We start from the raw sequence: 13,933 nt of genomic DNA, 5'->3' as shown, positions 1-13,933 counted from the left end.
GCCCCAGAGACTCTATCCCCCGGGGCCTGGCTATTTTCTCAAGGACAGGACGATGCAGGGAGAGCCCCAAGGATCCCATGGCCACAGTTGGCTCCCCGTATTCAGTGAAAGCTGGCACTGCTCCGGCCCGCAGAAAGCAGATAATAATGCTGCTCCCTGCCAATGGCAGCAAGATTTCCCATCTTTTTCCCTGCCCGCATCACTGTGGGCAGAGAATCACACATGGTGTTTGCTCCTGCTTGGCGGGATATTTGAAATTACTCCCACCAAGCAAGAGCAAACACATGTTCCCCTACCTGTGCTAGTGTGGGCAGGGAAACTGGTATGTCCTGGAGTGGGTACCCTGGGACATAGCCTGAACTGGCCCTTGGGGATGGGGTCCTCAGGGCCCTTAATGGCTTATGGAGCGGAGGCCAAATGGCCCCTCCCCCTTTTACTGCACTCTCCAGGTCCTGGTGGATGGGGTACCTGGGGTCAAAATGACCCCTTCACAAAAACAGTGAGGCCCCTGGCGATGGGCTCCCTGGAGACAGAATCGGCCTAGGGAAGGCAGCCACGAGTGTGCCCTGAAATCCAAATATTTCTGGTCCACCTAGGAGGATTTTAAACAAAAGATGCGCAGGATACCCTGCTTGTTTTTTTTTTGTTTTTTTGCTGCAGATTTGGGGATCCTCCACAAATTCACAGCAAAAATGTTTTTAAAAAAAATCTTTTAGCCTTAGGCTGGCTTAGGGGGTCAGGGTATTCCTAGTTTTTTGCATTCTTGTTAGGAATCAGGACCAAGTTATGAGACCTAAAATGGCTGCCACCACTTCATCGTTGAAGTGGTGGCAGTCAGTCAGATCTCAGTTTGAGGACAGTGGGTTCCGCAGACCCTCCGTGTCTCTAGATATACATAAACATTTTTTCTTTAACTACTCCAAAACTGCTGAATAGATTTACACCAAACTACATAAAGCACTCTTTCTGGACTAAGATCAAGCTTTCTCCCAAATTTGGTGTAATTCCTTTCAGCAGTTTGGGTTGTAGCCGTGTCTAAAATACCTATGGGAAATTGCATTGGGAAAATGCATTTTCAGAGCCCCCCTTTTTCTCAGTCCCCGCTTGATGAATCACCTTAAAACTTTCACAGCAGCTGAGGTGACTGGCAAATTACTTTTGAAAATGTCATGAAGATTCGTCAAATGGCGCCAAAGTTATTGGGAAAGCAAAAAATGATTTTCCTATGGAAACTATGTCATAACTATAACTACTTACTGGTGACTGACATACATACATCCTAGTGGCAGTCACCGCTGGTAGTTATTGGTAGGACCACATTTCCAAATGAAAATAATTTTGTTTGACAAATCTTCATAAAACTGTAAATTAACAAATTTTTCCCACCCCATCTCCTTCCTTTGCTCATTCGTTAAGTGTGGGCCGAGAAAGAGGGGTCCCAAAACATTTTTACCTTATTCATTTTTCAATAGGAAAATTGGACAGTGGTACCTCAAGTTAGGCTGAATGGAATTATATCAAATTTGAAAAAATATATATATTTTGGTCCAGAAAACATGATTTATGTGATTTGGAGTAAAATTTTCAGTAGATTTCAAGAAATTACGTTTCAAAATGTATGTATATATCTGTTGGACCTGGCTTTTTGACAGGGACATCCCCAAACTTTTTGCCTCCTTCCTCCTATTTTTTTCTGACCTGTTGTTGTTGGCTTTTGACCTCTGAGCACTTTACCACTGCTAACCAGTGCTAAAGTGCATATGCTCTCTGTGTAAATTGTACTATTGATTGGTTTATCCATGATTGACTATTTAATTTACTTATAAGTCCCTAGTAGAGTGCACTACATGTGCCTAGGGCATGTAGATTAAATGCTACTAGTGGGCCGCAGCACTGGTTGTGCCACCCACCTCAGTAGCCCCTTAAACCTTGTCTCAGGCCTGCCATTGCAAGGCCTGTGTGTGCAGTTTCACTGCCACTTCGACTTGGCATTTAAAAATACTTGCCAAGCCTAGAACTCCCCTTTTTCTACATATAGGTCATCCCTAACGTGTGCCCTAGGTAATCCCTAGAGCAGGGTGCTGTGTAGGTAAAAGGCAGGACATGTACCTGTGTAGTTATATGTCCTGGTAGTGTAAACCTCCTAAATTCGTTTCTACACTACTGTGAGGCCTGCTCCCTTCATAGGCTAACATTGGGGCTGCCCTCATACACTGTTGAAGTGGCAGCTGCTGATCTGAAAGGAGCAGGGAGGTCATATTTAGTATGGCCAGAATGGTAATATAAAATCCTGCTAACTGGTGAAGTCGGATTTAATATTACTATTCTAGAAATGCCACTTTTAGAAAGTGAGCATTTCTTTGCACTAAAATCTTGTTGTGCCCTTCAATCCACGTCTGGCTAGGTTTAGTTGACAGCTCCTTGTGCATTCACTCAGACACACCCCAAACACAGGGTACTCAGCCTCACTTGCATACATCTGCATTTTGAATGGGTCTTCCTGGGCTGGGAGGGTGGAGGGCCTGCCCTCACACAAAGGACTGCCACACCCCCTACTGGGACTCTGTCAGACAGGATTGAGCTGAAAGGGGGCTTGGTGCATTTCTTAGACACTCTTTGAAAGTCACCCCCACTTCAAAGGCACAACTTAGTATAAAACAGGGCCTCTGCCCTACCTCACTAGACACTTGCTGGAGAAGAAACCTGAACCAGAAACTACATCCTGCCAAGAAGAACTGCCTGGCTGCTCAAAGGACTCACCTGTCTGCTTTCTACAAAGGACTTCTGCCTTGCTGTTGCCCTGCTGCCTTGCTGAACTCTTGTCTGGCTGTGAAAGTGCTCTCCAAGGGCTTGGATAGAGCTTGCCTCCTGTTCCTTGAAGTCTCAGGACCAAAAAGACTTCTTCCTTTCACTTGGACGCTCCGTGCGCCGAACATTTTGACGCACAGCTTGTTTCGCGGCGAGAAAAACGCCGCACACCGACGCTGATCAACGCAACGCCCTCGGGACGATCGAGACTTCTACGCACAACCTCGCAAGGACAACGCCGTCCGACTCTCCAGGAGAAATCGACGCGACGCCTACCGTGAGCGCGAAACTTTGACGCACGGCCTCGCAAGGACAACGCCGACGACTTCCGAGGAGAAATCGACGCGACGCCTGCCGTGAAACCAAAATTCCGACGCACGGCCTCGCAAGGACAACGCTGCCCGACTTCCAAGGAGAAATCGACGCGACGCCTACCGTGAGATCGAAACTTCGACGCGCAGCCCCGCAGAACGACGCGCAGCCGGAAAACAAGCAGGAGAATCCACGCACAGACCCGGGACATCTGGTAATCCCTGCGATCCACAAAAAGAGACTGTCTGCGCGCCGGAAAACGACGCCCGACTTCGCCACGTGGAAAAGAACGACGCAAGTCTGTGTGTACTGAGGAGAAATCGACGCACACATCCTTTTTCCACGCACCTCTTCTCCTGTGGCCCTCTGAGGAGATTTCCCACCAGAAACCAGGTACTTTGTGCTTGAAAGACACTTTATTGCTTTTTAAAGACTTAAGACACTTAATATCACTTTTCAGTGATATCTTTACAAATTCATATTGCAACTGTGATAGTTTTGACCTGCAATTACCCAGATAAATATTCTATATTTTTCTAAACACTGTGTGGTGTATTTTTGTGGTGTTATACTATGGTGTTGTATGATTTATTGCACAAATGCTTTACACATTGCCTTCTAAGTTAAGCCTGACTGCTCGTGCCAAGCTACCGGAGGGTGAGCACAGGCTGATTTTGGATTGTGTGTGACTTACCCTGACTAGAGTGAGGGTTCTTGTTTGGACAGAGGGCAACCTGACTGCCAACCAAAAACCCCATTTCTAACAATATCATGTTGTGGAGAATCCGTGATCCAACAGATCAAAAAGTAGGATCTCATTGGCTGCAACCACATTACCAATGGTGTGACTATAGTCATTTTAGGGCACTATGCTGCAAACAATATAAAAAAACATATTGGGGCAGGGTAGGGATGCCATTCCCTCTATGGCTGGTGGCCATTTATTTTTATTTATTTTTTTGTGAAACCACAAATTTGCATTAGCATGAGATAAAACAAATTAGGCCCTCCAAGTGAGCCAGGGAGGCCCATTAATTTTTTCAGGGCAGAGGGACTGCATCCCCTTTCTCTGAGCCTCATGTATGCTACAGGGATCTCATTCCCCGGGCCAACTTTTATTTTTAGAGAAGGGACATGTGGTTCTCCTCCCCAAACATCATAGATGCTTTGATGACCCCTTTCCCCAGGGCTGAATTTTACATTGATGTCCATTCACTAGCACACAGGACTCCATCCCCCGGGGCTAGAACAAAGCAGTGTCGGGGGGACAGAGAGATTGTAGGCATTCCCTGTCTTCACTGGCCCAAACTCTCCCAGAAAAGGATCACAACCTTACTCCCAGTAAAAGTCTCAGCCCTCTGTTTCTGTGACAGTGCAGGGAGCACCTCCAGGTCAGAAGTGGCCTCACCAGGGTCAGTCTGTTCTCAGAGATGGCATTTTATGATCCACTGTGGACAGTTTCCACTTCCTGTTACTCCATCTAGGCATCCTTACCCTTCTTTTGGACATACCACCCCTAGAAACCAGAGCTTTACAAGCACCCTGGGCATCTGCCGATCCAGCTCTGTTAATACCTGTGGGTAACTCGTTGTCCAGAATGTAGTCAATGGTTATCTGCGGTATAACTATGATGCTCATCAGGGACACTTCCCATCACTATTGTAGAGGTAAAAGTGCCATAGGACAAAGAAAGTCCTGCCCAAGGGGCTGACTCACCCTACACACTTGTCCTGGCAGGTTGTGATCTGGAGAAACTAGCCTTTCCAATACAATGAATTGGCTGGCACTAGCATCTCTCAGAGAAGTAGAGAAGTGACAGGGATCCTATTGACTGTGATCTCATGGAAGTGGTGACTTCCATCCATAGGGATAACAAGCCTGCCCTCTGAGTTGATCTAACAACTAAGGAGATTATGGCTTGCTCTACCCCCTGCTCTGTGGGACTACTTCCCCCTAAAGCCACATTGGTCACCCCTGTAAAGTTCCTACCAGTGGGTGGTTTCTTGAGACACACACAGCTCATCTACTAATGCTGTTATCAGAAAAGGGTATGGTAAAGAAAAACTCCATCCAACACATTCAAGGGGCTGGACACCGTACCAAAATACAAGTATTCATCTCACAGGTCTCACCCACCTTAAATGTAGCTCACACAAAAATTTATGAAGAACCTTTCCTTGGACATTAAAACCCAAGTCCTACCTGAACTTTACTTTTCTATCCAATTTCATGGAAAATATAACTTAGAGGTTCACAGTACTGAAATTCTAATTGGACCTCATAAATTATAATCTCTTGTTAAATTAGTGCAAAATGCTAACATCACTGGTGAAGTAAGATTTTGGTTTCTTGATCTCTGGTCTATTTTGTTCTCATATTATTGTGTGTGTGTGCGTGTGTGCATGTGTGCGGTTGTGTTGTCAACAATGAACTTAACATACAAGCACTTCAGATTACTTACTTCAGGTTAGCAATTGGTTTAAGATAGATTTACTTTGTGTTATGTTAGGGTTTACTGGTGTCTTAGAAGTGGATAAAACATGTTTTAAATGGTTTACAGTTGTGCTTAGTTGGTTAGGGTCAACATTTAAAAATATATAAATTACAAAATAAAAAGTTAAGTAATAAAATAAGTACTGAAAATAAAAAAAATGAACTAAACAAACACGACATACCTGCTAATAACTCTATTAGTTCGATCTAAAGATAATCTAATATAAAAATCTGAACTAGAGAGTAAGAGAGTAACTGTATGTGTGTTTTGCCAATATGCATTTATTTTACTCTAGTCAGTGTAAGGTTCAATGTACAGCAAACTTTTGCTCTCCCAAGATCTTCATCAGATATTTCACAAGCACTGGCAAAGCCCACAAGTTTTAGGGGAATTGTTTGGCAATAGTTGCTCATGTATGTTTGTTTTGCGCTCAGTTCACTATAAGGATAAGTCCACAAAAAAAGTAACATGTTGGGCTGCAACTTTATGAAAGAAGGGCCCTTTGCTGAACAGTACCCTCAAGGACAAGTAGTATTAAATGAAATGCAAATATAATGTTGTGTTTCTGTTGAACGTAATAGGTATATTCAGCTTATTACTGCATATGGATGCTTTTGATAATGGCCCATAAAGTTCCATACATTTTCAAGAAAGTATTGTGTGCACAGCTTTAGTGTGTGAATAAATAAACCCTACGTGTCATCATAACAACAAACTGAAACAAATGTATTTGCAATGGCTATTAGTGAACGGAATAGTACTATACCTTATAGAACGGCTAAGACATTCATACAGCAAGCACTTGCTAAAGACAAAAAGCCATAAATGAGCAATAAAATGTCGTACTGTCAGCAAAATAAAGACATCTAAACGCTAACTTGGTTACAAGCTACATGTTACATTGAAGTATGACACAATTATCTTTTAATGGCTTATAACCAAAACCTATTGGAAACACAAATGTTTCACTGTAACCATCCTCTAGAAGCATGGTCTTAGCCCCCTTCGACAATGGCTAACCATGAAAAATAAATGGAAGTTAGCTGCTGATATTCTTTTTTGAATTAGTGACAAAATTAAGATTAAATAACTTTGAGCCAGACCTAACTCTGTGGGACTACGAGTAGGGTCGTTGTGATAGAAACGGACACCCCAGAAACTATACTGGTTTGGATAAATAGTCCCACCCCAGGAATACATCAATATATTTTCTTGCATCGCACACACTAAAATTGCTTTAAGGCACCTGTGTTTTTATACAATAATGGCATATTAATTGTAATATTCTACACTATTTTACTATTTGACAGCTAAAGGGACTAAGGTACAAAGAGAAAGGTAATGGATCTGTTATCACAGAAATTATTCACATGCAGATGCCATGATTAAACTCATGTCTATTATTTTCAGAGTCTGCCGGTTTACAACTTGAGGAACAAGTAACGGATGTCAACCCACAGACTTCAAAATTCAATGCATGAGTTGGGAATACTTGCAAACTTCATAGATTGACATCTAGAAAATGTGAATTTAGTTTCTGTAAAATACACAGGCAGAATGTTGAATTCGCCATGTTTCTCTAAGAAGCATCCATATTTCTGTACCAAATATCGACGTATTTATTGCCAATTCGGTTTTTCTAAATGTTAATCAATCCTTTTCAGAAGAGTAAACATATTGGAATCGGGGGCTGCGCATTTTTACTTTACCGTGTTTTACCGAATTATTCAAATTGAATGTTGTGTTCCATTTTTTAAGTGTAATGTCTTTGTAGTAACATGCTACATGGAATAACCCTTTACACCTACTGGCGATTGTAGATCAGCTACCTGTTTTAATGTAAAGTTTGAATCACTTCTAAGCTCCTGAAAGCTGTTTTTTTGGACATGAAACTAAGCTCTGTAAAAACAGGGCACCAAACACTGCGATTGGAGCATATCAGAGAACCCTAAAGGGCATGTTTTGCACACGTAAGCCAATAATGTGCGATCCCCATTTTAAGCACTTTATTGACATATTTTATGCTTGGGTCTGGCGGCTAGCAGCAGCTAAATGCTGGTGGTGGAGGCGCGCACAAACGTGGGAAAGTACAGTTCTCTTGCATCCTCTCCCTCCTTGACATCCATCTCTGAGACGCTGGTCTGGAGAAAACGTGAACACTGTCAAGCTCAAAGGCTCCATCCAGCAGGGCCCCGCCTCCAGGTTACACTTAAACCACTCCCCTGGCTGGCGGGGGTGGCATTCTTCAAAGCCAGATGGGATTTCCTCATTTTCATAGGGAATTCCCTATCATATGAGGGAAATCTCTCCCCAGAGAATGCAGAGCCAGAGGTTCTCTTGCTGGTGCTTTTTGGCATCATACATTTCAGCGCTGGTTGTACAAATACACTACAGAAACACATTATTGCTGTTTGTGCGGCCCAAAGGTGCTGTGTTTTGGAATGTACCAAGTAGGATTCACATTCGGGGTCTGGACACTTAGGAAATAATTAGGTTCCCTCACCTCTGTGTATAATTAGAGCACTATAAACATTGTCTCTGGCACTATGTCTTCATAATGCTCATCGACTTTGCAATTGACTGGAAAAATCCAAGTCATATGCAAATGAGCAACAGGAATAGGTGGACAGAGGCACAAATTGAGCAAAGCCAAACATACACCAAAAACACAAACACGTTGAAAAACTCATACGATTATCCCAGAAGAAAACACACAGGGAACGGCGTCATCAGCCTATTAGGATGCATGTGGCGGAAACAGGCATGCACAATGTTAACACTTAAATACATAGTTCCACAAGCAAAAATGACACACAAATATCGAAAGAAATCACAACACCACCACTGCGACTGTGCTCTTAAGGCACCTCGCCAAATTATGTAAAAATACAACTTTTTCCGTAATCCAGCAAACTGCTGCATTGGAATGATACGCAGGCTCAGAAACAGCTCCGGAAATGAATGCACTCAGCAGGACATGCACATGTTTGTTAGTGCTGCTGCAAATCATTTCTACCGCAGAGAAGCAATCTCGAACTTTTGGCAGCATCTGTCCACCTGCGCCAAATCTGCAGATCTTTGCCGTCATTTAACCCATCGACCCCGTGCCTATACTATAATTCAAGAGACTCCGTTTAAAACACAAAGGTCATCCTGTAATTCTAATTTCTGCATTGAAATGAAAGTGCACAAGCTGATCATTTTGCATGCCATGCGTTTGCGGTGTGCACCAGCTGGATTTCAAAGCCCGATGAACGCAGACGGCGTTTTTAAAGCAAGCAGGCTGAACGCCGGTCTGCAGCGAAGAGTCCCAAACATCTGCATTAGACAAGCACATTGCCGTCAGCTGCTCTCTTAGCTGGGGCGCCACAGTAGTACACTACAAGGGCATGCAGACCTCGCGTTAGAGCTCTCAGCGCGGGAAACAAGGATTCCTACTGACCTTTATGCTGCCTAAAGCATTGAAAAGACCCTGAGTGGTGAACCATCTTCATTCACTTGAGCTTCACAGAACCCATTCACAAAATCAGGGGGCCAGGATGCTGCAATGACAGAATGCCGCGGCGCGCGGCTGGTCCCAGTATCCGGGAGCTTCTGGAGGGCTGTGCAATACGACACCTGCTTTAGCAAGCACTTTGCCTGACAGACTCTACTCCCTGCTGTTGCCATAGAAACCTTAAAGGGAGGTCCAGCATCGCGCTCCCCTTAGCGGATACTTCAGGAATAATTCACCAAGACAATATAATTGGAAACTCAGCAATATGTTTTTTTGTGTTCAGTAAATAGACTTTATTGCCTGAAGCACGTCATATAAACAACAATATAAAGGCCGGCAAGGAGGATACTGCAGCATTTAACGCAGCAAAGAAAAATAGCATTTGTCTGAGAAGGATTATAGCCAATAAAAGTATCCAGTTTCCAAACTTGCCAAACAGTGTGTATGTATCCCCATCTAGAGCCACTGTGAAAATCACTTGGAGCGCTGACATTTGAAAATGTATGCATTTTGCATCTAAATTATTTCAAATAGAAGTCTAACTGAACACATAAAAGTGCAATGCAGTCATAACTAATGTATCACAAACTGAGGCCCAGTTTTACCCTTACATTGGGACGGGTTGAGACACAAAACGGATGTCACGATTTAGTAAACCAAGCAAAGGCAGATTTTCGTAACTTTGCCTGGCTTAGTAAAAAAAAAAAAAGTAAAGGAAGGCAGTGCGTAGCGCCACCTTGAGTTCGCATTCCGTTGGTGGAGCTTAGGAGTTCCTGTGCGTCCATCTAGGAATGATGATGCAAACTCAGATTTACTAACGTCTGAAAACCTGGGGCTGCGCCAAAATGGCAAAGAAGAGAAATATCTTTCATTCTCTTTGCTGCTTCCTCTGCATGTGTGCACATTCTGTGGCACGCATAGAAAGAGATATAAGCCCCTAGGAATAGTTTTTTGCACAGGAATGAATCCCTTCCTGCACAAAAGCTATTCCGTCTAAAACTAAGACACCCTTGTGTTGTGGATCACGGGTGACCGCGTTGGCGCTAGGCAGCCACAAGTGCACAAACACAAAGCATGTGTGCCATATCTTTGTAAATATGACACATTTCTGCGCCACTATCCCTTTCACACAATGCTGCACAGCAAATTGCCTTGATGCGTTGTCTGAAAGTTTAATGAATCTGGACCTAAGTATACTAGGGTCAGAGATAAATTGATAGTGCAGTGTGAGAGCATGTTTTCCTCTGATTCACATGCCCCCACCAAACGAAAAGCAAAGAAAGATGTCTTATCAATTCCGGACCTGAGGGACAGTGCTTTGAAGGCCAATGGAGATGCCCTGTATTCCAAATTTGACTTTGTGTACATCAAGGACAACAGCAATAATAATTGTGTTATTATGAGCTATTTACATAGCACACTCTGCAAAATGAATTGCATCATGGTGCACAAATGAAGGGCCCTTTCATTTTCCACATCAGGTGTTCTCGCATTAAAAATTCTGGCCGGGGCAGGTCACCTGGGAGGTATTTCTCTGACTAGCATGTTATATGCAGGTCTTTGTAGCAGGTACCCAAACCATTCAGCTATCCTATCATCCTAGCAGACAATGCACTATGCAGGAAACGCTGGTCCCAGTACTGGAGTGCATGATGGAGACGGAGACACGCGTTGGGGCCCTAGAAGATTCCCTCCTGAAAATAACTTTAACAGTTAAGCTCCAAATCTGAAGTGCGTATTATGTAGGGCCACATAAATGGAAATTAATTTCTATCACGACATTTTGCCCATTCCGGCACTGCAATAGTTGTGACCTATCAGTCAAAAGATAGATTTTGTGGAAAAAGTTAAGTGATCTGCGGTGTACCCGGGTGACCACTCCATCACGTGACTGAGATGGCTTATTGATCCATCGCCACAAATAAGTCCCAAAGGGGCAGTTCACCCCATTACATCTGCATTATTGATTTCTTGGATTGTAGCACCATGTGAAAATGAAGGAAAAAGGCACCCTGTTGTAAAATAATAAATAATTCCAGGCATGAGCGCAGTCCTGCTTACAATGGCCCAGGACGCACTTTGGAGACTTAAATCATTTTTTACGATAAGAGTGGGGCAAATTCATTATGCCATGGACTATTCTCCAAAACGGAATGTTAATGCAGTCGAGAAACCTTATGTTTCATTTACTTTCATTACTCCAAAGAGGCCATGGGAACCTTTGCACATAGCTCACCTCAGCCTCACTGTTAAAGAGATGAAATGCTTATATAGGAGTGATATAGTGGAAACGTGCTTTGTTGGGGAAATACTTGGGTCACTGGCGTCAATGGGGTGCATTGGCTTATGCTTGGTAGGTGAGAGGGGTGTACTCAGTTTCTTTCACATGAATTCTTGCTTCAAGCCTCAGCTTAAGTTGGTACTGTGCACAACGAGCCTCAGACTTCTAGATGATCGGACTCAGTGAATGTGCTCGCGTGCTGGCACCCACCCACACACAGAGGAACACTTCTACAAACATGGCTCCAACATGTAAATATTAATTTTAAGCCAACCATATGAAAACGGGGTATTCCACGCTTGAGCAAGGCATGATTGTGAGGTACGCTACCACTAACCCATGGACTCAATGTCCTGTTATCATTGACAAAATCAAGAGCAACTGGACCAGACTGCATTTCTAATACAACTTTCAGACTTACAATCAGAGGATGAGCAGATAAACTTCAATCTGAGTAGAAGCTGTTCCAAGACCTATTACAATGACCTGTGGAGATGGATGGCGGCGGTGCCACTGTTGTTTTCTCTACATATTTTGAGAGAGGAGATAGGTAAGTAGCTCTTGCAGCCTTGCCCACGTAGATGAGCAATGTATGAAGTGACCTATATCCGTCTATCACGTGTCTTTTCATAAGTGACAAGCGGGCATGCCCTTAACCTTGCTTCAGTAGCACATGCCCACTGACCTTACCTATTCTGTGTCATTCGTTCCCACCTGCACTCCTGCCCAGCTGTGCCTCATCTACTCAATGACGTCATCTTGGTGGAGGCAATCTTTAGCAGATCCCAACGGTGCCATTTGGTGCTGACTGCTTAAATAGCCGTGTCAGGGTTCTTTATAGGCAATGAACGCCGTCTTGGCTAACAAGCAACATTTCCTGACATAACCCAAGCTTTTGATAACACCAGAAAGCTCCTAGAAGGATCTGCCAAACAAAGAGCATGTCACACCAGTTCAGGGACGTTATCTAAGTAAAGCATCAGAGTTCCCCTTTTGTTTATACAGCAAAGTGCCTGATTAAACTCGCAATAGCCAGACAGTGCCAGACACTGCCATCCTTCACCTCCCTGCGTAGTTCAGAACATGGCCGCCAGGATTGTCTTGAAAATCAAGAAATATCAATCGACAGGTCCGGCACTGGTAGCCTTGCATTGGCTGCCTGTTCAGAAAGGACTCCGTTTCAGTTCTGTGCACAGCCCACATGATCCTACACGGTAGAGGCCGTCCTATTATTTAGGAAACTGCTCTCACCCTACACTCCCAAAAGATTGCTTCGAACACAAACCAATGGTCTCCTGACAGCCCCCCAAATCAGGAAAGCACGATGTGGTGGTCGATTATTTGCTCACCTTGTAGCTAAACTAAGGAATAGTCTCCCTGGAGACCTGAAATTTCATCAGTCAGAAATTAGGTATAGGAGGCCTTTGAAAACACGCCTATTTTAATCTTCCCAGGGCTCCTGGGTTGCCTCTGTTGCAATGGTTTATTAGGGCTGGGACGCCCCAAGGGGTGACTGTGCCCTTCACAAATACCTTAAGAAGAAGAAACTACACAAACAATTCTGTAAAATGTCTCCAAGCACATGGTTGTACCAGCCTACAATTTCGATGTGGCATCACAGATATCCAAAGAGTGCATTGGGCCCCATCACAGACAAAAGTTCCACAATGGGATTTTAGATGTTTGCTTTCAGTTCTTCTGTTTACCTTAATATAAACTGTAGCCCCTAGACTCTTATCCACATATGTTGGTATGAACTTGGGGCCCAATGTTAAAAGCAACCTAAAGGTGTGAGCAGAGGTATAGTTAATGTTTAAAAACCCTCAACAAATGCATTGTTGGGCATACGTAATAAAGCTACCTAAATATTGCTCATGAGACAATGCATGTGATGAGGAAATTGCATGGTTTCACCTGACAAACATCAGTTATGATAAGCCAGTTTATCCTATTTGTAATAAACATGGCCTGTCAATTGTGTTCCTCCAGAATCTTTGCTTTTTGGACACACTGGTAGTGAATTTTCACTGTATTCTGAAAGCCCCTGTAAGCCTCCGTCTCTATGTTCTATGCTAAATTAGTGTTTCTCCTATCTCTAAGTGCAGCCCACATTTGTGCCATTGTTAGCACTGTGCATGCCTAGGCTTTCAGCTCCAGAATGAAAATAGAGTACGATTGAACTTAAATGACAAGAGACACTAAACATATGCGAATGAAATATGAATAGCGCAAAATGGCTATTTAACGAGTAGCTATTTTACTTTAAGCAAAGTTTTCTTTATTCAACACACACATATGCGTGAATCACCAATGTGTAATGGAAAAATATTGTCAAAAGTAACGAGGCACAGAATATATAAGTTAAGAATATAATTTCTTTAGGTATATCATATTGTTTTTAAAAATATTGCTGCGCACAATACCGTTTTACTTAATGTAGTTGTATACATTATTATGTTTTTGATTACTTTGGCAAATATTAGTTATGATATATACAGGGAGTGCAGAATTATTAGGCAAATGAGTATTTTGACCACATCAT

The 13,933-nt window shown here is 43.2% G+C and overlaps 1 protein-coding gene across 3 annotated transcripts in view; it reads right to left on the bottom strand.

Moving 5' to 3' along the window:
* ANO3 (anoctamin 3) overlaps positions 1-9,258 on the bottom strand; it is a 1,608,515-nt gene extending 1,599,257 nt beyond the window's left edge. For 2 of the 3 annotated variants that reach the window (XM_069221955.1, XM_069221956.1), the window contains exon 1: positions 9,057-9,258. In XM_069221955.1, the coding sequence (XP_069078056.1) occupies positions 9,057-9,108 (52 nt within the window). In that variant the 5' untranslated portion in view covers positions 9,109-9,258. The remainder of the gene's footprint in view (positions 1-9,056) is intronic. The other variant, XM_069221954.1, reaches the window with a different exon arrangement.
* Positions 9,259-13,933: the final 4,675 nt, after the last annotated feature.

Source organism: Pleurodeles waltl, chromosome 3_1 (genome assembly GCF_031143425.1).
Source record: "Pleurodeles waltl isolate 20211129_DDA chromosome 3_1, aPleWal1.hap1.20221129, whole genome shotgun sequence".
In the NCBI taxonomy this organism is placed as follows: domain Eukaryota; kingdom Metazoa; phylum Chordata; class Amphibia; order Caudata; family Salamandridae; genus Pleurodeles; species Pleurodeles waltl.
Note: the sequence above shows the minus strand (reverse complement) of the source record. Positions and strands in the feature narration are given on the sequence as shown.